The sequence below is a fragment of the Mesocricetus auratus genome, unplaced genomic scaffold (genome assembly GCF_017639785.1).
Source record: "Mesocricetus auratus isolate SY011 unplaced genomic scaffold, BCM_Maur_2.0 Super-Scaffold_100676, whole genome shotgun sequence".
Classification (NCBI taxonomy): Eukaryota; Metazoa; Chordata; class Mammalia; order Rodentia; family Cricetidae; genus Mesocricetus; species Mesocricetus auratus.
Window position 1 is genome coordinate 17,480,150 of NW_024429266.1, and position 25,015 is coordinate 17,505,164.

A 25,015-nucleotide genomic window follows, 5' to 3' on the forward strand; every position below is an offset into this window, starting at 1 on the left:
TCTTTTCCTTTATGTTCAGGTCAAATTTGATGCTGCAATCTGAGCATGCTCAGAGGCATCTGTCCGCCATTTAAATTTAACCATTCAAAGACGTGCTTCCATGACCTTGAGCCCAAAATTATGTTTACTATTTTTCCTTGGATTTTTTTAACCTTAAAATGAACATGTTCAGGAATGTAATGCTTTCTTGAGTTTGCCCAGTAATGGGTCATCCTCTACTAAATATATATTGACTACCTAAATAACATATCCATTGATCCTTTGGTTTGATTGGGTCCTTATTTTCCCTTGCTTGATCCCAATCATAAGTCTTTCCTACTCCCTTATGTCTTGGTTGTTCTTGTTTTGGTTTCATTATCACCAAGAGGAGAGCCCACCGCCTGTACCTGGTCTGTTGATAAAAGATACAGCCCTTACCTCGAAGAATAAAAGAGTTTATTCTAGAGCCAAATATACGTGACCGTGGTGGAGGAACATGATCAGACTTCTTCAAATACCATGTTCCAAAAAGGCAGTGATTTTATGAACTTTTATGGTAACAGAACAAAGGAAGTCGTAAACTTAACACATTTTTCAAATATTGTTGAGCACATGTGGCAATGAGTGAAAACGGCTCTTGTAGGCTCCTATATTTCCATGTTTAGACCCTAGCTGATGAAAGTTTTAGAATGATTAGGAGATGTGCCCTCATGAGAGGAGATGTGTCAACAGTAGTGGGCTTTGAGGTTTCAAAAGCCCATGCCAGGCCCAGTGTCTCTCTGTCTGCTGCCTGTGGATAAGAATGTAAAGTTCTCAGCTACTGCTCCAGTGCCATGTCTGTCTGTCTGCTTCCTGACTTGACAGTAGACTAACCTTCTGGAAATGTAAGCTAGACTTCAGTTACATGCCTTCTTTTGTAAGAGTTTCTTTGGTCTTTACAGCAATAGAATAGTAACTAAGACATCACATCAGGAAGGCAGGCTACAGAAAAGTTGGAGTAAACTCAGCTTTAGGCCTTAGATGCTATCTGACTGCATTCTTAGCTCTTTGATTGGTAGAAACTAGGGGCCTGTTCATACATTCCAAAGGATTTACCTAAGGGTCGCAGCAGACACTGAGTCATGCATAGAGGCAGACAATAAATAGCTACTAAGGGAATTAGAGATGCCCCCAAAGTAATTTGGCTCTGGACTTGCAACATTTCAATCTCTCCATGTCACTGACATTCTCATCAGGCAATCAGCTTTTGTAGTCACAGCTTGATTCCTGGAATTCTCCTTCACATCTCCAGGTGACACTACAGTTGATGAAGCAGAAAAACAAGTAAGAGGCTGGACAGGGATGTTTTTCTTGTTTAATAATAATTTTCCTGGAAGATCTGGAGGCTGAAGCAGAGTAATCTTAAATTCAAGGCCTCCCAGATCAACTTAGTGAAACCGTATCTCAAAACAGCTGCTGATGTAGTTGACTGTCAGGCCCCTAGGTTCAGCTTCAAATAAATAAAGAAGTAATGACAATAATCCTCTTTGTATACACACAGCATGACACACACGTAATTTGACCTTTACTGCACACATTCTAATTGTGGTTATGGACTGGGGTGAACAACAGGCAGAAGTGAGGTGAAAGCTAATCATCACTAGCCATATCATTAGGGGTCTATTTATGCTACTGATTCCATGTTTCCTCGTGCCATCTTGTTGACAATACAAGAGACATTGACATTGCCTATTCATACGAGAGACATTGCCTATTCATTACACGTTTTTCCATGTGTAGAAATTGGCAAACCGGCTGCAGGCTGTTGCTAGCTTGTTGTCAGGTTGAGGTCACCAGAACTCCTTGAGTAATCATCATTTCTAGGATCACCTGAGATAGAGGGATGTCTAACCAATTTGTGGTACAGATGGGGTGTTGTCCAGACTTTGTGGCCTCTTGTACTACAGCCAGTTCTGAGTCTCCTCTTCACTTGGGCAAGGCTGGGAAGAAGGATGAAGCCAGATTTATTTGTGGGACTAGATTTCTTTTCATGCTTTTCCTCCGTGACTGTGGAATAAAGGGTACATTTATTAGTAAAAAAGCATTATAGACAAGTTTCCTAACTTTCACCACTAAAGACTTTTCGTCATCTTAGACAAGCAGTGGAGTGATTTCAACAATCCTGTGAGTCTCCAGAAAGAAGAGTGTTGGTTGATGGGAGGAGGTGAAACTCCCAAAGGGTTCTGGAAGAGCTTTTGAGGTAATTAATGGGGTGCTTCTCTGTTCTAGACCCATGTACATTAACTGGAAAAGGTTGGCAGGAGGACAAGTATGAGTCCAGCCTGGAACAAACAAGTTCCAGGCTAGCTAGGACTACACGACAAGACCCCAAAAGCACTTCTTCGGACAATGAAATGGCCCAGCTGCGCACAGCACTTTCTGCACAGACCTGACTACCTGCCTTCTATCCCCTGATCTCACTGTGCAAGGTGGGAACTGACTCCTGAAGGCCCGCCTCTGGTCTCTAATTGTATGCCATGACATGGGTGTGCATACACATAAAAATAAAAAAAATTTAAACCCGTAGACAGATAGATACTAGATACATATAGATAGACACACATTTTGTCAGCAACATTCAATCAGCATTTATAAGAGACACTAGACGAACACCATATGTTTCTGAGATATTTCTGGAATTTGGTTACAAAATTTTGTAGCACAAAGTGACAGAAAGTTATGAGGCCCAACCTCTGTCTTCATGGGCCTTTCAGGCCTGGGCACTAATGGGTAGTAGTATCTCTGCTCCTCTCTCCTTGAGACAAGATAGGAGACTCAGGTCCCCTCATGACAGGCATACTCCAAGAGAGAGGGAGTGTCCCCACTCTGCAGGTGTCCTCTGCCATCTTCTATGCTTCCTTCTTTTCTTTCCTGAGCCTACTAGTCAGCAGGTTCTCCCTCCTTCTGAGTGTCAGTCTGAAAGAATGAGTTGGATGAAATGCATGCCCTTATGATTTAGTAGAATAAAGACAGTGAAAAGAAATGAATTCTCAAGGAAAAGCAAGATGCCATAGTAGAAAGGGGGATTACTGTACGACAAGAGGTCTTATGGTCATGAGGGTAGGGAGAAAAATGAAACTGAATGAGGACGCTGTCGTTGTTTGTGTGCTCTTAGAGGCATTCCCCCCAGGAGATCCTGGAAGCTCATGTACTTCCAAATGATACTGTGTTGTATTTAAACATTTAGGCTCTGAAGCCAAACTTCTGGGTTTAAAGCCCAGCTCTGCCGCTGGGTTCTTTGGGAATCTTTGATAGTTGCTTATGCCTTGTGCCTTGGTTTTGTAACTGAAAAATGGGGTGCTAATTTTAATGCATTGTTGCAAAGATGTGAGAGTGCATTCCAAGAGCACAGCCTCAGACTTGGCATAATAATTTAAGGTAAAATCAGTCATTATAATAAATTATATCACCAGATTTGTGTATGGTGTGTGTGTGTGTATGTGCATGTGGATGCTAGAACATTAGCATTAAGTGTCTTCCTTAGTCATTCACTGTCTTATTTAATCTCACTGACCTTGGATCAGCAACTTAGCCTCCCTAGCTGCTCCGTAGTCCCAGTGGCCTCTTGTCTCATCTCTCCAGTGTTGAGATTACAAACATACACTGTTGCACCCCACTTATTATGTATCCAAGATCAGGCCCCCATGCTCACAGAGCAAGCACTTCAGCAACTGAGTCATATCCCTGGGTCTCTGAGTATAATTTTTTTGTTTGTTTAAAATAAAATTGTGAGCATTTCTGTTGTTAGGTATCCATTGGAGAAACTATGGACTATGTTGGCATATATACCATCTTCAATGAAACCATTTTGCTGTGGCTGGGTATTTCTATAGATTTGAAAATAGGTTACATGCCACAGAGTTCACATTCTTATGCTTTGTCCACGTTTGAACTTTCTTGATGATTTTTTTTTGAGACAAGGTCTCTCACTGCATAGCCCTGACATTCCTGTAACTCACTCTGTAGACCAGGTTGGCCTCAAACTCACAGAGATCTGCCTGTCTCTGTCTGAGTGCTGGGATTAACATTGTGTGTTACCAAACTCAGTCCTTTGTTTGATTTTTGTGGCACTTAGGGATTGAAGCCAGGACTTTACACATGCTAGTTAACTACCACTGAGTTATCAACCTATATCCTAGCTATGACTAAGTTTTAATTCCACTATGCTGATTCTTATTATGTGGTCACCTTCATTTCTAAGCTTTGGATTTGCATAGAAGATACACTTATATTTACTATCAGATTAGCTAAAACTATAAAGAATAAAAATATGGGGCACACATTTTTTTCCTTTTACTTTTGGATTACTTCTAACATGCTGCTTCATCCATTCCTTACAACTAAAAGCAAATATTACTTTTATAAAAAAAATGCCCCTATTGCTAATAGCTCTTTCCTGAATAATCGACAGCATGGCTGATTAATGGGACTTATCCATAGTTCCAGTCAGTGCAAAAGCTAACTAAATTATGAAGATATTTTCCATCTTTATTTAATAAAATAGCTTTTAAAAGTGGTTAGTGTTGTTGCCACGGTGTCTGAAATCAGTTACTGTGTTTGCAATGGGCAATAAAAGCTATACAATGGACTGCATCTTTCTCTTAATTTTGGATCCATGCTGATGACTAGATAGATGAGTGTAGGTTAAGTCAGGCCCATGGAAGCTTCTAGGGCTATTGGAACAAAGTCTGATTATGAAATCTGAAGGTCAAGATCTCAGGCTTATCATTTAATTAGCATGTGATCCTTGGTACCACCTGTCCATATGCAAGATGGACCTAGCCTTTTCTTTTAACTTAAATGTAAAAATTAAGAGAATCCTTTATAGGAACACATTGTAATTTTTAAAAAATTGCAGGATTTTTCCTGTTAATGCATGGGGATATAACCCTTACTGGTAAGCTTACTGATGCCAGGGCTCCCACGGCCCCCATAGGTGTAGTTAGACTCCTAAGCGAGGACAGTTACACAGTGCAGCCATGTTGTATCCAGTTGCTTGTCTTCTAAAGCCACGCGAAGAACTTGTTGGTGATGGACCAGAGTAGCCCCATTTGTCCAGACCCTCAGGTTGTATTTTACTTTCCTCTCACTTCTACTCAACACACACACACACGACTTTAATCTCACTGAGCTAAACACATACACATCTGGAATATCCATGAAAATAATTTTAGGCTCAGAATGCTTTGGGGGACAGAGAAGCAATGATAAAAATATGTATGTGTGTATGTATGTGCATGTGGAATTAGAATGTTCTGTGGGATGCACATAACTTACTTTTTCATGTTGAACATGGGTGCCTCTCTTCTTCCCAGGAACTACCTCTACTGACTCCCTTTGTGCTTCAGAGCCAATGAGTGGAAGGAATCTTAGACTTGTGGGACTTGGCACCTGCAAACCACAGACTGAGTTAAGCACACTTAGAGAGTTTACTTCTGAAATGTAAACCTGAGGCAGAGGTGCCACATGAGAGGTCTGTCTGCTTCAAGCACATGCCCCCTTTCAGACATCCTTGTTCTGCCTTTCTTCCTGTGTTAGGTTGGTCTGTGTTCTTTTACTTTTTAAAATTACACACACACACACACACAATTTGATTATATTTGGGTGTTCTGCCTGCAGGTATGTACATGTGCCAGGCATGTTCTTGGTGTCTTCAGTTGCTGGAAGCAGGTATTCAATCCCCTGGAACTGGAGTTATAGAAATTGTGAGCTGCCATGTGGATGCTGGGAACTGAATTCAGGTCTCTGGAAGAGCAGCAAATATTCCTAACCACTGAATCATTTTTCCAGTCCCCTTGCTTTTGATTTGTGAGACAGATTTATGTATTTCAGGCTGGTCATAAATTCCACACCCTTCTTCCTCTGCCTTCCTATGTGCTGGAAATATAGATATATGTATTACCATATTGTTAGCTCAGTGTGCGTGTGTGTACATAAGCGTTCAGGTATATGTGTGCACTCATGCTTGTGGAGGCCAAAGATTCTTACTAGCTGTCTTCCTGATTACTCTCTGCTGTCTTTATTGGTGCAGGGTAATTGGAGCTTGCCATTTCAGGCTGGCCAAGCTAGCCAGCTTGCCTAGCAGATCCCCTGCTCTGCCTCCTAAGCACTGAAATTGCAGGTGAATTCTCAGTTTTCCTGTGAGCTCTGAGGATCTGACTCCGGTTCTCATGCCTGTATGGTAAGTGCTTTATCTATTGAGACATCTCCCCAGCCCTCCACCTTATATTTTGAAGTCCAACCTCTCACTGAACCTCAAGTTCACTAATTAAACTGGAATAGGTGGTCAAGAACTCCAGGGATTTTTCTGTTTCTGCCTCCTCAGCAGGGGAATTACAGATGCACCCTACTGTGTTCTGGTTCTTGGTGTGGGTGTTGGGGATCCAAACTCAAGTCCTTACACTTGTGTGGCAAGTCCTTTAATGACTGGACCGTCTCCCCAGTTAATTGTTGATTACTATCAGTCTCATTGTTGTTTGTTATCTACTACAATGAACATGTCCTTATAAAGGTAAGTAATGTTTAAGATCTATGCCGACATTAAGTTGACATACTTGGTATTTGGTTTATTATTTCTTGGTTTCATCCATTAATTAACACAGGCTATCTTGGAATGGAGACTTGGACAAGCAATTTGATGACTATTGGGCAGATATTAGCATAGGCACAGTGATGGAGTGTTCAGAAACACTCAAGCATTGTTGGAACAGAGGGACAGCATGGGGAGAATGTGGTAGAAAACAGGGTACAGGCAGAGCCTGATCATAGAAGGTTTGTATGCTACTATAAGGCATTTGGATTTTATTCTGAAGGTATGAACCACTGTGTCAAAACTCAAAGTCACTCTTATGTGCAATGGCAGAGGTGATCAGTTCAAGCTACTGATACATATAACCTAAGACTTGCCTAGAACAGGACCTAGTACATTTATGGAAGCATCAAAGGGTTGATTGTGTTAGCAATGAGAAGTCAGATTTCGTATTGCCCTGCTACCACTCTAGTTATAGAAACTTCTGACTTACCCTGTATATAGGCAGAGAACCAAAAACAATCCCTGCTTCTCTGTTTTCTGTCATGAAGCCTTCCAAAGCATATCGGCGAATCTACAAAACAACACAATGATTTACTGGAAAGGGCATGTTTCATTCATCAAATATTTGTCAAATGCCTGACTCACTAGTGGAAGATCTTAGGCAAGCTCTCTGTTGAAGATAAATTTAGGGAAGCTTGACTATCATGATATTTTTGTATTGTAAACTACATGTCAGAAGAAAGTTACCAGAAAGCTGTCTAGTTTCATCAGACACCCCTAGTGAATCATATATCAACTTTACAGGCATTGAAGCCCTTTTGTTCACTGGACAAGTAAGGCAGGAAGACAGGAAAGCAAGAGAAAAAAATTGGGCTATTCAAGTGTTTCAAGGACTCTACAAAGTCTTTCTAAGGATTTTAACCAGTTTCTTTAATACTTCAGCTCTCATCTCACCTTTGATTTGTTTCCTATGTGTGTGTGTGTGTTGATTTTTGGAACAAGTCTCTCTTCATAGTCTAGGTTAGCCTAGAACTCACTATGTAGACCTAGCTAGTCTTCTGCCCTAGCATTCTTATGCCTATATCCTGAGCTCTAATGTACATACAGGGTATGGCTATTTTCAAACATTCATGATAATGTCACATTGATTTTCTATGACTTTCTAAGAGTTCATATGGCTGCCACCAGAAGACAGAGTTTCTGGTGTCATCAGGCTCTTCATTTAGACCCTAGGAGGTCTAAAGCGAAATCCCACAGTGTTATTGATGTGCATTTCCTGTGCAATAAAGAGGTTAGGAGTCTTTTTGTGTGATTACTGGCATGCTTTTTCTTTTCGTGAAATACCCAAGCTTTAAAAGCAGTTTTTGGACTTTCTTGGTCTCACTTATTTTTCAGAGGGTTTTTTGTTAGTTTTTCATATTTCAGACATTAACCTCTGCTCCTTTGTGAGTGTTCTGAAGACAGGGTTGGTTTGGACAGATGAACACACATTCTGGCTATGTCAAGGGCACCCCAGATGAAGTGCACACTGGGGACAGAAAGCTCAGGAAGACAGTGAGTGTGTTTGGTAGACAGTGAGGCAGTAGCAGCCTAGAGATTAATTCAGACAGGTGTGTGTGCTTTATTTGTGTGTGAGTCAGAGGAAATACACTTTAACTAATTATCAATTCCAAACCTTTGGCCTCACACTAATCCATCCTCTAGCATGGGTAAATGATAACAGCTCACTTTTCTCAGAGTGCCCTGCAAACCAAACCTGCCTGCAATACAGAATGGGCACCAGTGATGTTGTCTACGCCTGTTTCTGATATCTACACTCTATTTCCCACCCTCAGCCTGGGAGTCCTATGTACCAACTTTATACTTTTGAGAGGAGAGGCTTTCCTGACTTACCTCGGTCCCCCAGGCAATTACTTGCTTCTTCCAAGTACTGAACCTTTCCGACTGAGTGAGCACCCCTCCCAACTCCCATAACCATGTGCTCAGAGAGAACCTGCCTTTCTGACTTTAATGATGAAGGGAGGGTACACAAACTAAGAAATATGGGTTCTCCACCCACCTCAGTCTCTTAGAACAAATACAGATCTGGCTACACTTCAGTTTCAATCCCATGAGACTCATTTTAGCATAAAAAATACACAAATTCTCATCTAGCCCAGATAGGCCTTGAACTCCATAGTCTCTGAGGATGGCCTTGAACACTTGACCATCCTTCTTCCACCTCCCAAGTGCTGCTGGGATTGTAGGAAAGCAGCACTGCACCCTGCTCTCATTTTGATTTTTTTAACCTATAAATCTATAAATTACCTTGTATTGTTTATGCAAAAAAACCCAAAAATCTTGCAGCAGTTTGCAAGAGTAACAACAGAAAGCTAACATGCTACAATAAGGGAGATATTTAAATTCAAAAATTTAAAAGCAACAATAAGTTTTGTCATTTTAGCTACCTTTGGAGAAGAAAGAGACTTGAAAAATTTAAAATCGTGTTGCACTTCAAAGGGCTTGGGAGGTGTGCGTTTGAAAAGCAAAGACATTGAGCTCATTTTTTTCCATCTGCATACAAAAATACAACAAAAAGTCAAGCACATAGCTGTAACTTGCATTCCTTGCCAAGTGAGCAAATATCCATTGTGTCATGCATCCTTCCCCCCTCTGCTCCCCACATTGCCTGACTCCCATGGCACCAGTTCCAACGACACTGACCCTCTACCTGATTCTCATTCCATTTTGCTTCCTAGATCTCCCTCTAGGGAAACTGCAGCAATTTCTACTCTGCCAGAATTGTCCATGCAATTAAAATCATCAATTGTCATTTGTGGGGAGCCCTACATAGTAGGGATGGGGGAATGTCTTATAAATTCAAGGCTTGACTTTTGAGTAACCTTGGGAAGTTTCCTCTACAGTTAAAACTTATTTACATATGTATTTAGAAAGTAATAGCTAAGCATTAAAAATTAAAAAAATATATATGTTATATAATATGTACACATATATTATATAGCTATATATTGAGATGGGATCATTCTAGAGGCAGAGAGATGACTCAGTAGGTGAAGATGTCAAGCCTGATGATCAGAGTTTGATTCCCAGGATGCACAAGGTGGAAGGAGAGAACTGACCTCCACAGACTTGCTATGACTTGCACTGTCTGTTCCTCCCCACACAAATGAACAAATAAACAAACAAATGTAATGTAATGGAGTCATTCTATAGAACAAGGCTTAATATGCTATACAGAGCAAACTTATTCCTTAATAACACAAAGTAAGCACATATCATACATCTAAATTACCCAAGCTATGATGACCCTTTGATGCTTTGGTATCTACTACTTAGACCTGTCCTCTGTGCTTGTAATGGTCACTACCAGTTTTTTGAGTGCCTCTTGGGTGCTGGCATTGAGCTAAGAACAGGGCATACAAAGATGCATAAGCAAGACCATTGTCCTTAAAGGACTCATGAGTAAGGAAGACTCAGTCACAAACTAGAACACTAATCTGAAGTATGAAGATACATGGTAGTTAATATCGTTAACTCAGCAGGAGCCAGCATCACGAGAAACAAGAGTCTGGGCGTGTCTGTGAGGGGTTATTCAAGATTCTGTTGACTGAGGTGAGAAAAAACCACTTTAAATGTGGGGACCATTATTTCATGGGCTGGAGTCCTGATGGAATGCAAAGGAGAAAGTGACATAATCAAAGTTCATCACTTTCTGCTTCAGGACCAGCTGCCTCAGGCTGCTGTTGCCATGACTTCTATGGCAAGATGGACTGTACCCTGGAAGTTTGAGCCAAAACAAATTCTTCCTTAAGTGGCCTTTGCCAGGCATTTGGTCACAGCAGGAAGTGGAGTAGCTAATACAAGATACATAAATATCCAAGTCTGCAAAGTTATCTAAAAGATAGGACTAATCATCTCTTGTTGCTGAACTTGGCCATATCCTGATGGGGTTGGGTCTACAAGTATCTCTTATATTTTAACCAAGCCCCTTTCCATTGCTTCTTACTGGCCTGCCAAGGCAAGCCTCAAGTCTTTTGGTGTTGTTTTTTCAGTCAGCTGGAGATCTTCTTGATTCTTCCCAAGTTGGTTGCATTTATTTGAGTCCTGCAGTTTCTGTTCTTAGCTTCAATACTTATTTCCAGCATTTTGACTCACTCAGGTTTCTCCAAGGGGACCTTCTCTTTGACAAACCCTCGGAGGCTTCCTGCTTGGGAGCCATCCTTGTTGTGTCTCTGAATTATGATTTACAGAACTGTCACCAACCTAGGCAGGTCTATTTTTTTTAAGCTGGACATTTCGACTTCTATCAGATAAGCTTTGTTCAGATAGGCCGAAGTCTCTTCTGCTTTGACAAAGGCCAGTTAAAAAGCAAGAGATGGAGAGCTGGGGAGGCCGGAGGCAGGTGGATCTCTGTGAGTTCGAGGTCAGCCTGATCTACACAGTGAGTTCCAGGAGAAATCTTGTCTCAAAAACCAACCAACCAACCAACCAACCAAACAAACAAACAAAAAAACAAGAGATGGCATTTCTAAAACACTTTTTTTCCTCACATTCCACTCTTCATAGTAGAGATATTTCCTCTCTTCCATGCCTGCAAGCATCCTTAGTCTTCCACCCAAAAACAAACTCAGGAAACATACTCTCCTCCAATACTTAAAATCACTTGCTTTACTTAAAAAGTAACCCATGTTAATTGTATTTTTTATGACTGTTATCACACCTCCCTTTCCTCCTTTGCAAACCCTGTTTCCCCCTTCCTCTGCTTCTAATAAGCTCTATTACACATTTTTTATTGTTGTTCTTCTGAAATAGGGTCTCATTGTGTATCTTTGGATGGCCCGAAACTTGTTACAAAGCCCAGGCTGGCCTTGAACTTTCACGGATGCCTCTGCTTCTGCTGGGATTACAGATACATGCTAGCAAGTCTACTCTCTAATGTGTACTTTGGTTGACTGTTCTACCTAAAACATCAGCAATAACATTGAAGGTTCCAAGCATAAAGTAACGTTAACCAAAATGGAAACACTAATCACCATCATTTTTAAATACATACTATACGTATGACACAAATACACTTGCCAAAATAGTATATTGTAATACACAATGAATTGTTAAACATATAAGGAAGGTAAACTTAACTTTCCCTGTAGCTTCCTTAACTTTTGCCTTGTGATTTTTCTCCCATCATTCCAGTGACGTTACCCTTCTAGGGTCATCAAATATCTTTTCAAGCTAAGCCCAATGCTTCCTTCTCTGTTGTGTGGCTTTGTTCCCGTATATTACAAAAGATCTGTCTTGCTTTCCTACACACTATCTCGCTTGACTTCCCTTACATTGCCTGTTTATGTTTTTTTCTTACATATGTTAGCTATTTTCTTTCAAGATTTTCCACTTATATCTCTTCCTTGGCCTTCTCTTTATTTATTCCATAGTTTGCTATTTTTTAATTTTGCAACTGTTTTTTTATTACTTTAATTTAAAATAGCTTGCTTCACATGTCAATCCCAGTTCCCTCTCCCTCCCCTCCTCCCACACCCCCCACCATCCACCCCCAGCCTCCCACCCTATCCCCACTTCCTTCCACACAGGCTATATGCAGAGTCTGTTTTTGGCTGAGGGCAGGGTCCAGGACCTCCATTAAGAGTCCAGGCTGGGAGAGCATCCCTCTTTGTGTTATGGACACAGAAGTCCATTTGTATGCCAGGGATAAACACTGATCTACTGCCCAGGGCCCCTAGGTTGCCCAGGCCTCCTCACTGACTCTCACACTCAGGGGGACTGGATCAGTCCCATGCTGGCCTCCCAGCTGTCTGTCTGGGGTCCAAGAGCTCCCCCTTGTTCAGAACAGCTGTCTCTGCTGGTTTCACCAGCCCATTCTTTGCCCATTTGCTCATCGCTCCTCTCTCTCTGTCACTGGGTTCAATAGGTTCAGTTCAGTTTTTAGCTGTGGGTGTTTGTCTCTGCTTCCATCAGTCACTGGATGAAGGTAGACATCAAGCTCATTACCAGGAATGGGCATTTAAGGTGGTCTCTCCACTATTGCTTAGCCTGCCAGTTGGTGTCATCCTTGTAGATGGCTAGAGGTGCCAGATCTCTCTTCAAACCTATGACTCCCTCTATTATGGTATTTCTCATCCTGTTCTCCCCCTATTCTACCCCCCACTCGACCTTCCTGTTCCCCCATGACCTACTCTCTCCTCTTCCTCTCCTCCTCTCTTCTTCCCAGCTCCCACTCTCCCCCACTGCCACCCCCCGCTGTGTTCCCAATCTGTTCAGGAGATCTTGCCTCATTCATCTTCTCTGGGGTACCATGCATATCTCTCTTAGGTTCTTTCCTGTTTCCCAGACTCTCTGTCAGTCAAATTGCAGATTGGCACTACCCCATCCATGTCTAAAATCCATATATGAGTGAGTACATAGCATATTTGTCTTTTTGGACTGGGTTACTTCACTCAGGATGGTTTCTTCTAGTGCCATCCATTTGCCTGTGAACTTCAAGATTCCATTGTTTTTTTCCTCTGAGTATTACTCCATTGTGTAAATGTACCACATTTTCTCTATCTACTCTTCAGTTGAGGGGCATCTAGGTTGCTTCCAGGTTCTGGCTATTCCAAATAATGCTTCTATGAACATAGTCCTTGTTGTATGAATTTACATCTTTTGGATATATGACTAGGAGTGGAATTGCTGGGTCTTGTGGTAGATTGATTCCCATTTTCCTGAGGAATTTCCATACTGATTTCCAAAGTGGCTGTATGAGTTGGCACTCCCACCAGCAGTGGAGGAGTATTCCTCTGTCTCCACATCCTCTCCAGCATAAATTGTTGTTGGTGTTTTTGATTTTAGCCATTCTGACAGGAGTAAGATGGTATCTCAGAGTTGTTTTGATTTGCATTTCCCTGATGGCTAAGGATGATGAGCACTTTCTCAAGTGTCTCTCAGCCATTTTAGACTCTACTATTGAGAATTCTCCATTTAATTTGGTACCCCATTTTTTAATTGCATCCTTTGGTGTTTTGGAGACTTGCTTCTCGAGTTCTTTGTAAATTTTGGAGATCAGCCCTCTGTCAGATATGGTGTTAGTGAATATCTTTTCCCATTCTGTGGGCTGCCTTTTTGCCTTGTTGACTGTGTCCTTTGCCTTATGGAAGCTTCTCAGTCTTAGGAGGTACCATTTGTTAATTGTCGATCTCAGTATCTGTGCTCCTGGTGTTATGTTCAGGAAGCAGTCTCCTGTAGAGTACCTCCCACTTTCTCTTCTAAGAGTTTCTGTGTGGTTGGATTTATGTTGAGGTCTTTGATCCATTTGGATTTAAGTGTTGTGCAAGGCAATATACATGGATCTATCTGCAGTCTTCTGCATGCCAATATTCAGTTATTCCAGCACCATTTGTTGAAGATGTTTTCTTTTTTCCATTGTATAATTGTAGCTTCTTTGTCAAAAATCAAGTGTTCATAGGTGTGTGGGTTAAAATCAGGGTTTTCTTTCTTTCTTTCTTTCTTTCTTTCTTTTTTTTTTTTGGTTTTTCGAGACAGGGTTTCTCTGTTTTGTTTTGGAGCCTGTCCTGGAACTCGCTTGGTAGACCAGGCTTGGTCTTGAACTCACAGAGATCCACCTGCCTCTGCTAGAACTTCAAGTACAATATTGAAGAGATATGGAGAGAGTGGACAGCCTTGTCTTGTTCCTGATTGTAGAGGAATTACATTGAGTTTTTCTCCATTTAGTTTGATGTTAGCTGTTGGTTTACTGTATATTGCTTTTATTATGTTCAGGTATGTTCCTGTTATCCCTAATCTCTCTAAGACCTTTATCATGAAGGGTGTTGGATTTTGTCAAAGCTTTTTCAGCATCTAGTAATATGATCATGTGGTTTATATGGTGGATTTCATTGATAGATTTTCGTATGTTGAACCATCCTGACATTCCTGAGATGAAGCCTACTTGATCATGGTGGATGTGTTCTTGAGTCTGATTTGCTAGTATTTTATTATTTTTGCATCGATGTTCATGAGGGATATTTGTCTATAACTCTCTTTCTTAGTTGTGTCTTTGTGTGGCTTGAGTACCTAGGTAATTGTAGCATCGTAAAAAGAGTTTGGCAGTGAGTATCCCATTTCTATTGTGTGGAACACTTTGAGGAGTATTGGAATTAGCTCTTCTTTGAATTTCTGGTAGAATTCTGCACTGAAGCCATCTGGATCTGGGCTTTTTTTGGTTGGGAGACTTTTGATGACTGCTTCTATTTCATTAAGGGTTATATGTGTGTTTAGATATTTTATCTGTTCTTGACTTAGTTTTGGAAAGTGATATCTATCCAGGCTATTGTCCATTTCCTTTAAATTTTCGAATTTTGTGGAGTACAGGTTTTCAAAGTATGCCCCGATGATTCTCTGGATTTCCTCAGTGTAATTGTTATGTCCCCCTTTTCATTTCTGATTTTGTTAATTAGTGTGCTCTCTCTGCCTTTTGGTTAATTTGGACAAAGGTTTGTCTATCTTGCTGATTTTCTCAAAAAACCATCTCTTTGTTTCATTGATTATTTACAATGTTTTCCTGGTTTCTACTTGATTGATTTCAGCCCTCAATTTGATTATTTCCTGGCGTCTGCTCCTCCTGTGTGAGTTTGCTTCTTTTTGTTCTGAACATTCAGCTGTGCTATTAATTCTCTAGTGTGACTGTTCTCCCATTTCTTCATGTGGGCACTTAGTGCTATGAACTTTCCTCTCAGCAGAGATTTCAGAGTGTCCCATAAGTTTGGGTATGTTGTGTCTTCATTCTCATAGAAGTCCAGGAAGTCTTTAATTTCTTTTTTTATTTCTTCCTTTACCCAGGGATGGTGCAATTGTGCATTGTTCAATTTCCATGAGTTTGTAGGGTTTTTTGTGATTTGTGTTATTGTTGAGTTCTAATTTTAATACATTATGGTCTGATAAGATATAGGGGGTTATTCCAATTTTTTTGTATCTGTGGAGGTTTGCTATGTTTCCAATTATGTGGTCAATTTTAGAGAAGGTTCCATGTGGCGCCGAGAAGAAGGTATATCCCTTTGTGTTTGGGTGGAATGTTCTATAGATGTCTGTTAACCCCAGTTGGGTCATAGCTTCTATTAGTTCTTTTGTTTCTTTGTTAAGTTTCTGTCTGGAGATCCTGTCTAGTGGTGAGAGTGGAGTGTTGATGTCTCCTACTACTAGTGTGTGAGATTTTATGAGCTATTTGAACTTTAGTAATTTTTTTCACAAATGTGGGTGCCTTTGTATATGGGGCATGGATATTCAGAATTGAGACTTCATCCTGATGAACTTTTCCTTTGATGAATATGAAATGTCCTTCTTCATCTCTTTTGATTTTAATTTGAAGTCTAATTTGTTAGATATTAGGATTGCTACACCAGCTTATTTCTTGTATCTGTTTGATTGGAAAATCTTTTCCCAACCCTTTACTCTGAGGTAACATCTGTCTTTGACGTTGAGATGTGTTTCTTGTATCAGCAGAAGGATGGGTTCTGTCTTCATATCCATTCTGCTAGTCTGTGTCTTTTTATAGGCAAGTTGAGACCGTTGACATTGAGAGATATTAATGACCATTGATTGATGATTCTTGTTTGTTTTTCATTTATTGTTAGTGGTGTTATTGTGTGTAGGTTCTCCTTCCTTTTTCTTTTGGTGTTTGGTAAAGTGGCATTATCTATTGCCTATGTCTTTGTGACTGTAGTTATCTTCGTTGGGTCTCGGTTTTCCTTCCGGCACTTTCTGTAGTGCTGGATTAGTGGATATATATTGTTTAAATCTGGCTTTGTCCTGGAATATTTTGTTTTCTCCATCTATGGTAATTGAAAGCTTTGCTGGATATAGTAGTCTGGGCTGGCACCCTTGTTCCCTTAGGGTTTGTAGGACATCTGTCCAGGATCTTCTGGCTTTCATAGTTTCTATTGAGAAGTCGGCTGCAATTTGGACAGGTCTGCCTTTATATGTTACTTGGCCTTTTTCTTTAGCTGCTCTTAATATTTTCTCTTTATTCTGTAGGTTTGATGTTTTGAATATTATGTGGCGAGGGGACTTCTTTTTCTGGTCCAGCCTATTTGGTGTTCTGTAAGGTTCTTGTATTTTCATAGGCATATCCTTCTTTAGGCTAGGGAAGTTTTCTTCTATGATTTTGTTGAATATGTTATAGTTTGCTATTTTTCTGACTTAAGATATGGTGCCTTAATAGGGTGGGAGGAAGAGGGGATGGTGTGGGGGTGCGGGAGAAGGGGAGGGAGAGGGAACTGGGATTGACATGTAAAACAAGCTATTTAAAATTAAAATAAATAAATAAATAAATGGAAAAAAGATATGGTGCCTTATTCACAGTGAAAATAATACTATGATGACTGACTTCAAATCCTTGTCTACAGCTGTGGACTCTTTTCAGCATGTGCAGGCAGACTGACCTGAGTGCATCTGAAATGCTCTACCTGGATGGACCACCAGCACAGTTGACTAAACCCCGTCCCAAACCAAATCCATCTGGTTTTCCTTTGTGCCATGTTTCCTGCTGTAACTGCTGTTCCAGTGAGTTCTATGTTTGAATTTCTCAGTTTGGCTCACAGACACAGTAACGTGACCTCTGTGGATTTTTTTAAAAAAGGATTTTAGTTTTATATTTTTATGTATGGATTTGTGTGAGTATGCACACACTTGTGCAGGTGTCTTTGGAGGCTAGGGGAGGTGACTGAATCCTCTGTAACTGGAGGTACAGTTGACTCTAAGCCACCTGATGTGGGTGCCAGGAACTGAACTGTGGTCCTCTGCAAGAACAGTAAGTGGTGTTAATCACAGAACCACTTTTTCAGTCCATTTGTTGTTGTGTTTTTTGACATGGAGTTTTGCTGGGTAGCACGTGAGAGCCTTGGCAGCCCTGAAATTGCAGGTGTGAGCAGATGCAGACCTGGTTCTATCAAACTTTTGTAGATTTGTCTCCTATATTTTCCCCCACATCCCCTCTGTCCCTGGTCTCCACAGGTGGCACTATATCATATCATGGTCTTCAGTTATTTGGTGCCTCTGCTGACACAAATGTCTTTTTGTTCTTTGGTATTGCCCATTGACTATTAAGAATTATGTGTTCTCAGGACTACTTCACCAAATTATATTTTTATTTACATATTCCTCCCTTCTGTGGGGCTTCAGAATTATTAAAAATTTTTTTGATTTTGAATTCCTTACTCCAATACAATGTCACCACACAGTAATAATTTTACTCTTTTCATTTAAAGAAAACTAAATGTTCTCACCTTTCACGGTCAAATATCAGAGGATATTCATATTTTTGTTTCTTCTCTGTGAACTTGGTTTCTTCTTTTATCTCTACAGGATATTCATTAACATCACATGGCAAAATAAAATCGCTTGTTTGGGATAACTCAAACATTCTGCGTTGCCCAAAATAGCCACAGTAATGCCCACTGGTGGAGTGCCAGAGCCTGAAGGGGAGAGTCAAGGAAGGGAGGGGAAGTGACTGGAATAGTTACAAGAAATGAGCTTGATCACAGGTCATAGGTCTCATGGAGTGCATAGACGTACCAAGGATTTTAAAGTTCATTCAAGACTCTAAATGTTGTGGAATTAATAATTATGTAAACCCTTATGCTTCAAGCATACCAGGTAAACATTCTGTCACTGAACTACACCCCTAGCCCTTAATGTAAACATTTTTTTGTTTGATTTTCGAGACAGGGCTTCTCTATGTACTTTGTAGACCAGGCTGGCCTCGAACTCACAGAGATCCACCTGCCTCTGCCTCCTGAGTGCTAGGATTAAAGGCATACACTACCACTTCCTGGCCTAATGTAAACATTTTTATCAGTCGGAACTCTAACCTGTAACTTTTTGGCATTGGCCAGTTTGAATGTGTGCCAGCAATCTTTGCTGACTGAAGCCAGGAAACAAGGAGGATTTCTCTTTCAGCAAACTCTCTAACACGAGTTGATCAGAACCCACCTGAGAGTCTGTTAGCTAAAATAGGTCTTACAATGGGCTATGTTTCATCTGTCTACTTAGGAATCATCACCAGCATGGAACTTGTGAAAAGAGATATCTGATTCCAACCACAATTCCTACTCTCCAATGTTCACAGCTGAGTGGTGAGGAAGAATGATAAAGGAAGTTCTTCTTTCCCATTTGTATTATTTCCCTATCCAATGGCCCCTCCTCCAGTTTGCTCAGAGGACTTAAACTAATATAGAATACCATTAACAGGAATGTGTGCTCTTTATCTTATCGAGAGATGCTTTGTGTCTTTGTTTAGTTTAGATTTTTTTTGAGAGCAGGTCTCCCTGTGTAGCCTTGCTTAGCTATTCAGAGAGTTACAGGAAGTTCCTAGTTAGACAAGCTAGACAGGGGTACATAATAAAATACTGTTCTTGTCTTAGCCTCTCAGGTTCTGGGATTACAGATATCTCTTTATGTCTTGATTTCAACCCTAACCATGTGTTCTGTTGCAATGCCTGAGAAGGAGCATAACCTAAAGGGATTAAGAGTAGATTCTACACAATTTAGATAGTGGACTCCCTCAAGGAAGTAGCTAGTGAGGGAACGCAGAAGCAGAGGTAACCAGCTGAGATGTCTCATACTTGACACTGTCTGAGGATTTAACACGAATTCCTTACACGCCTCCTATATTTTAATTTAGAACATTACTGAAGTAGCATGGCCTTCCCAGAGCTGTTACCAGGAAGGAAATAGAGTTATTAAGAGCATTTATAACAAGCCCCTTAAACAGAAAAGCGAGGAGACTAAGAGGCTAAATGAATTCTGCTCCAGGCCCATACTAAAGCAACTTGATTTCCTGCTTCACAGTATTTCTTATTCCTCATGGCTCTGTCCCAAGTGAAAACCCCACCTGACTATCTGGGCCTTAGACATGGACCCTGAGCCATTGGGAGTCTTCCAATTTCCTGCCCTGTGCCCCAGACTTAAGTCTCAGTTATGTTTTTTCTCCACTGAAAAGTCATAATCTTTTCATAAACAAGATTTAGAATGTTAGATGGAGTACCTGCCTCCTGAGAATGTGGCAACATATATTAGCCAAAGGATGTGGCTTAGTTACAAAGGCAGCAGTGCTTTGAGACAGCTATTAATAGAGACATGCTCTATGAATTGAGTATCTGGGGAGCGTTCCACTTAAAGGAATCATAAAAATAATTTCTCCGGGCCAAGGACAACTGGCTTGAACAGTGCATTACTCTAAATGTCTGTGTCCCCACAAAGTCATGTTGAACCCTAATTTCTAACAGGATGGGCATGAGGTGGTGTCTTTATGAAGTGTTTAGGTCATGAAGAGTCCACTTATATTAATAGTATGGGTGCTCACCTTAGTCTATTTTTTTTCTATAGATGACTGCATGATGTTTTGAGACTGAGAAGTTCAAAACTGGTTGGTCATGTAGGGTGATGTCCTCCATGCAAGAAGGGGCTCTCTATAGAGTTCCAAAGCTGCCCAGAGAGCATTACAGGACAAGAAAATTACCCTTACTCATACCTTTCATCCTTTAAATTTTTTTATGTTTGTTGATTTAGTGTGCGTGTGTGTATGTGTATGTGTGTGTGCGCGTGTGCAGAGGTGATTGTGTGGACATTAGAGAACAAGCTGTGGGAGTTGGTTTCCTCTCTGACATGTAGGGTTCCAAGACCAAACTCAGATCATCAGGCTTAGCAGCAAGTGCCTTTAACCTGTAATCCATCTTGCCAGCCACACCCTCTTTTTTTTTTTTTTATGAGTCACAGTCTCATGGCATCAGTGCCCTGTCTTCAGCCTCACTTAACCTTGGCTACATTCTAGGAACCTTAATCTCTAAATATCACAGTCAAATTAAGTTTCTACTCTCTTAAAGGCTCACGTTAGTGATTAAATTTTAACAGGAGTTTTAGAGGGAAAAGTTAAACTATAGTGGTGTCCCTAACAAAAGAGGTCTGGTGGAGCTGTTGCACCTTTTCACTGTCATGATTTAGATATAGAATGTCCCCAAGGGCTAATGCATTGGACACTGGGTCTCCAGCTAGTGGCACTGAAGAGTTGATTGAGATCATGTAGGTGCTGACCACACCAGTGGATGAGTTCACAGTTAAGCGGGTGATAAGGAAGTGGGGTTCAGTTGGACGGGTCACTGCGACATGCCTTTGAAAGTCATGCCATAGTCCCTCTCTGTGTGAGCTTCCCAGCCTCCACAAAGCTGCCCCTCTATCAGGAGGCTCTGTCTCATTGTAGGCATAGAAACAGGGAAGCCATGCCAACCAGGACAGAAGTCTCTGATGCTCTGAGCCCAAATAACATACCCCTCATGGACCCCTGGTGTGGCAAGAGGAAAAAGGCACTTGTTGCTCAAGCCTGATGACATGAGTCTTAATCTCTAAACCTGCAGAAAAGTGGAATGAAAGCACTGATTCCATGAAGTTGTCCTCTGATCCACATGTGCACCATGGCACATGTATGTACCCCTATGACACATGCACATATATACATGTACACACACACACACACACACACACACACACACACACACACACACACACACACCACTAGCTTAAAACCTTCCACCTTTAAGTTGATTTGATCAAGTGCCCTGTGGCAATGGTGGAAAGCCAATGTTCATATACTATGGTAGGAGTTAGGCAGGTGACATAATGCAGAGAACAAGCGCTAACTGTGAAATCTGTTGATATGTGATCTTGGGCATTCCAATCTCTAGAACCATGAGTAATAAATTTCTCTTGCTTGTAAATAGCCCATTTTAAAGTGCTTTGTTATAGCAGCCTAAAGAGACTGGGGAAAGAGGGCAATGCTCATAGCAACAGAGACTTATATACCTATGTGGTTGGTATGTGCACATGTGCATATGCATTCACATGCACAACTGCATATACTATAGCTTTCATCAAATATTTCTGTTGATGGGTAGCTGAAAACAAGGCCAAGTAAAGATCAGAAAGCCAAGTTATCAATGGTAATTATAACAATACATTTTTTCCTACAAATAAAACTGGTTGTTTTTTCCTGACACAAGAAGTAACTCTATCCATTTGCCTCTTTTACAGAATCACCTTAATCTTGATATTTCTAAAAAGTTCCCTTGATATTTTCATATTATAGTTTTTATAGTGACTTCTACCTGGAATGGCATTAGGGTTCCTCTGGCTGTACATAGCAGGTCCCATTCTCTACATTGATCTCTTACTTCCTCCTTTAGTCAAAGCTCATGTCATCTTGATTTGACCTGCCACATGGCTCTCAATCTTCAACCACTTCTTTCCAGCCTAATATACCTCTACTTTAAAGGTAAATGAATAAATCCACAGCAATGCCTATGGACTACATAGTTGTGTCCCAACTGATCAACTGACCCAAGTCCAGACAGTTACCCTGGATCTGTTGAATTTTAATTCAAGGACCTTGATAAGAGTATGAAACATTCCTTCCTTTTCATTTGTAGTTTGATTTGTTTCTGATTCACTCAAAGTCTCTCTAGATCTCTAATATTATCTAACTCCATTCTTTCAAGTGCATAATTCATTGCCATGACTTTAAAACATTTCAAGTAGGCAGCAGTTTGTCTCCAGAAATGTCATGACATTTCCTTTCCTTTTCTTTATATATGTGTATGTATTTTTAGTATTTTGTATTTTGGGTACATGTGCTTAGCATTGATTACAATTAATTAGTTAAGTTCAAGTAAGTAGGCTATGTAAAATCAATCACACTAAAATAGCTAGGCCCCTCCCATCTCTCACTATTGGGGGGCTTTTTGTTTGGGTGGATCCCTCTTCTTCTACTTGTTTCTTTTTCTTCCTCTTCTCCTTTCTTTCCTTTCTTCCTCTATTCTTCCCTCCATTTCCTGCCATCCTCACCTGTCCTCTCCTCTCCTTTCCCTCTTTTTGCTTCCATTCTTTATCCTCTTTTTATTCCTTCTTCTCTTTCTCATTTCTTTCCTTTCTGTCTTCCTTCCTTCCTCCCCTTCTGTCCTTCCTTCCTGTCTTTATATCCTTCATTTCTGTTGGTCCATTTTCCTTCCTTTATTCCCATTCCCCTCCCTCTCCTGCTCCCCTTTCTTCATTCTTCTCCCTCTTCCATCCTTCCTGCCCTTCCCTCTCTCTTTCTGACAAGGTTTCTAAGTCTAGCCTAAAATTCCTGAGCCTAAAGAGAACCAACTGCCTCTTTATCCTCCAGAGAGCTAGAACTACTGCTATACTCTACTCCACCTAGCCACACACTCTTTCCAATGACTATCTTTTAAACTTTTGATCCCAAACCACCTCCCATGCCCTTCCCCAGGTATGAGTCTCGTTCTCTGAGGTGTCTATCCTGTTTAATTCTCTGATAAACCCTATAAAATCCAATTCTACTGCAAATATTTGTCATAACTTTAAAAAAGCAGTATTTCTTAATGAATATGTGAAAGAGCAAACATTAAAAAAATGATTCTGAGGCCCATGTCTCTGCCCTGGATAGCAGCTTATTTCCCTGGATATATATATATCAGAATTCAAGTCAGTGATGGCTTTACCAAAGATTCTTTGTATAACTTTTTTGGTTTACTAATGAGTTTATTCTAATTTATTGCTGTGCTTTTCCTGAAATCACATGAAGAGGGTGTACCATTTATGTAGATGCTATATATTAGACTCACACATTGAATAGGTGGAGAAAGCTCCCAAATCTATTTAAAATATTGTTCTCAGATAGGGGATGTATCAGATATTAAGCTGATAAAAATAGACACATGTTTGATCTTAGCCAAAAGGTCAAGAAGTGATCCAAAGCACTGCATCAAAACCAAACACATCAACATTAGCGTCAAATCTTACTCCTCTCACAATATCCCCTCTCCCAATCTGCGTTACCTCACTGAGCCATCAATGGAGGCAGTAAGCACCAGCTGCTTGTCTTCCACATATATCACTTGAATAATTTCTAAGGAATGGGCACGCCAGGAAAGCAGCTGCTTGAATTTCTAGATGGCAATAAGAAGACGTAGCTCTTGAGTGAATCAGAACACAATCTTAAGCAAAATCGTTCCTCATTGAAGAGCTACATTTATGAGTGGGTAAGGATAGATGGTGATTGAGTCTCTGCTCTGATTAGCTTTTCTCCTGCTCACTGAGGTACCCACACCACTCCTGTTTTAGAGCATTATTACTCTACACATACCCCTGCTGGAGAAAGCAGCTCATATTTTCATTAATTTGCTGCGAACTTTAGTGGATGGTTGGTAGCTGTGGGCGACACAGTGAAGACCATCAGGAGAGAGGGGAAGTAGACCTGGAAGGTGAAAGCCAAGGCCAAGAGACCTTTTAATGGCAAATTGTATCTAGAGAAAATATTAACTATGTTCTTCTTTGCATGGGGTATGCGGTGACAGGCAGCTGCTGTAAGGAATTGACAAAAAGAATAAGAATATGGCAAAGCTTATTCTCTTTCAAAAGCAGTGTGAGAGTCAACGGATGAACCCAAAGAAGCCCAACCTTCTTTAACATTTGTCCTCACATTTGGAGTCTAAGGGGCTTCAGAAGGCATCCCTACAATTTGTTCTGCAGTAATATACTCTGTATGAAACACACTCTCTACTTACCCATGGACACACAAAGACCACATTTCCCCTGGGCCATCTAATTGGGGTGATCTGTGTAACCAAAGTCATAGGAAGCTGCCACTTCTCCTTCACATCTCCTATCCCTTGATACTTGAATAGGGTTAAAAATAATTTCTTCTGGGTTCTTAGACTGATGACTCAGTTTCCTGTGTCTAGTCTTCAAAAGGAGGGCTGAAAAGTATACACTCTCTTACTTCATATTGTTTCAGATTTGTTCAAGAGCATTTGTTCATCCAAGGGTTCTTTCTCTGTCTTAAGACAGCATCCACCCAAGCAAAGGCTGGGGTCATGTAGCTGAAATTGCAGTAGAATATGTACCTGGAGTATAGTGGGGCGGGGCTTGCATTTCCATTATTTGTGTGTGTATTTTAGGAAAATGTTCAACAAACATGAGCTGATTTCTTTAAGTTCATACCTTTTCATCATGAGGTTGATCCAAGAAGGAACTAATACTGCAAAGGATAACATGTCCTTCTGTATAAAAATTAAACATTGGAGTCCTTAATTAGATATTATATTTTTTAGGCAAACACTCTCCACAATGACAGATCATTTTGATACAGGCACTATATTAGTAGATAGAATAGAATCTGAGAAACCAGATATAAAAGAGCAAATCTGGAGCCTGGGGATATAGTGTGGTAGAGGGCTTGCCTAGCATGTAGAAATCCTGGGTTTGATCCCCAGCACTGTATAAAACTGGATGTGGTGGTTCATCCTCTGTAACCCTAGTTCTCAGGAGGTAGAGGCACAATAACCAGAAGTACAAGGTCATCCTTGGTTATACAGCAAGTTTGATGCCATCCTGTGCTACATGGAATATTATCTCAAAAACAAAACA

At 40.6% G+C, this 25,015-nt stretch overlaps 1 protein-coding gene and 1 pseudogene across 2 annotated transcripts in view; both read right to left on the minus strand.

The window, feature by feature from the left end:
- Nucleotides 1-418: 418 nt before the first annotated feature.
- Wdr64 (WD repeat domain 64) overlaps nt 419-25,015 on the minus strand; it is a 98,344-nt gene continuing 73,747 nt past the window's right edge. For both annotated transcript variants that reach the window (XM_040739158.1, XM_013119156.3), the window contains 7 exons: nt 24,590-24,648; nt 23,426-23,535; nt 17,824-18,012; nt 8,998-9,103; nt 7,041-7,121; nt 5,296-5,409; nt 419-2,025 (listed from right to left, as the gene is read on the minus strand). In XM_040739158.1, the coding sequence (XP_040595092.1) occupies nt 1,945-2,025; nt 5,296-5,409; nt 7,041-7,121; nt 8,998-9,103; nt 17,824-18,012; nt 23,426-23,535; nt 24,590-24,648 (740 nt within the window). In that variant the 3' untranslated portion in view covers nt 419-1,944. The remainder of the gene's footprint in view (nt 2,026-5,295; nt 5,410-7,040; nt 7,122-8,997; nt 9,104-17,823; nt 18,013-23,425; nt 23,536-24,589; nt 24,649-25,015) is intronic.
- Nucleotides 23,218-23,338, minus strand: LOC121137386 (annotated as a pseudogene).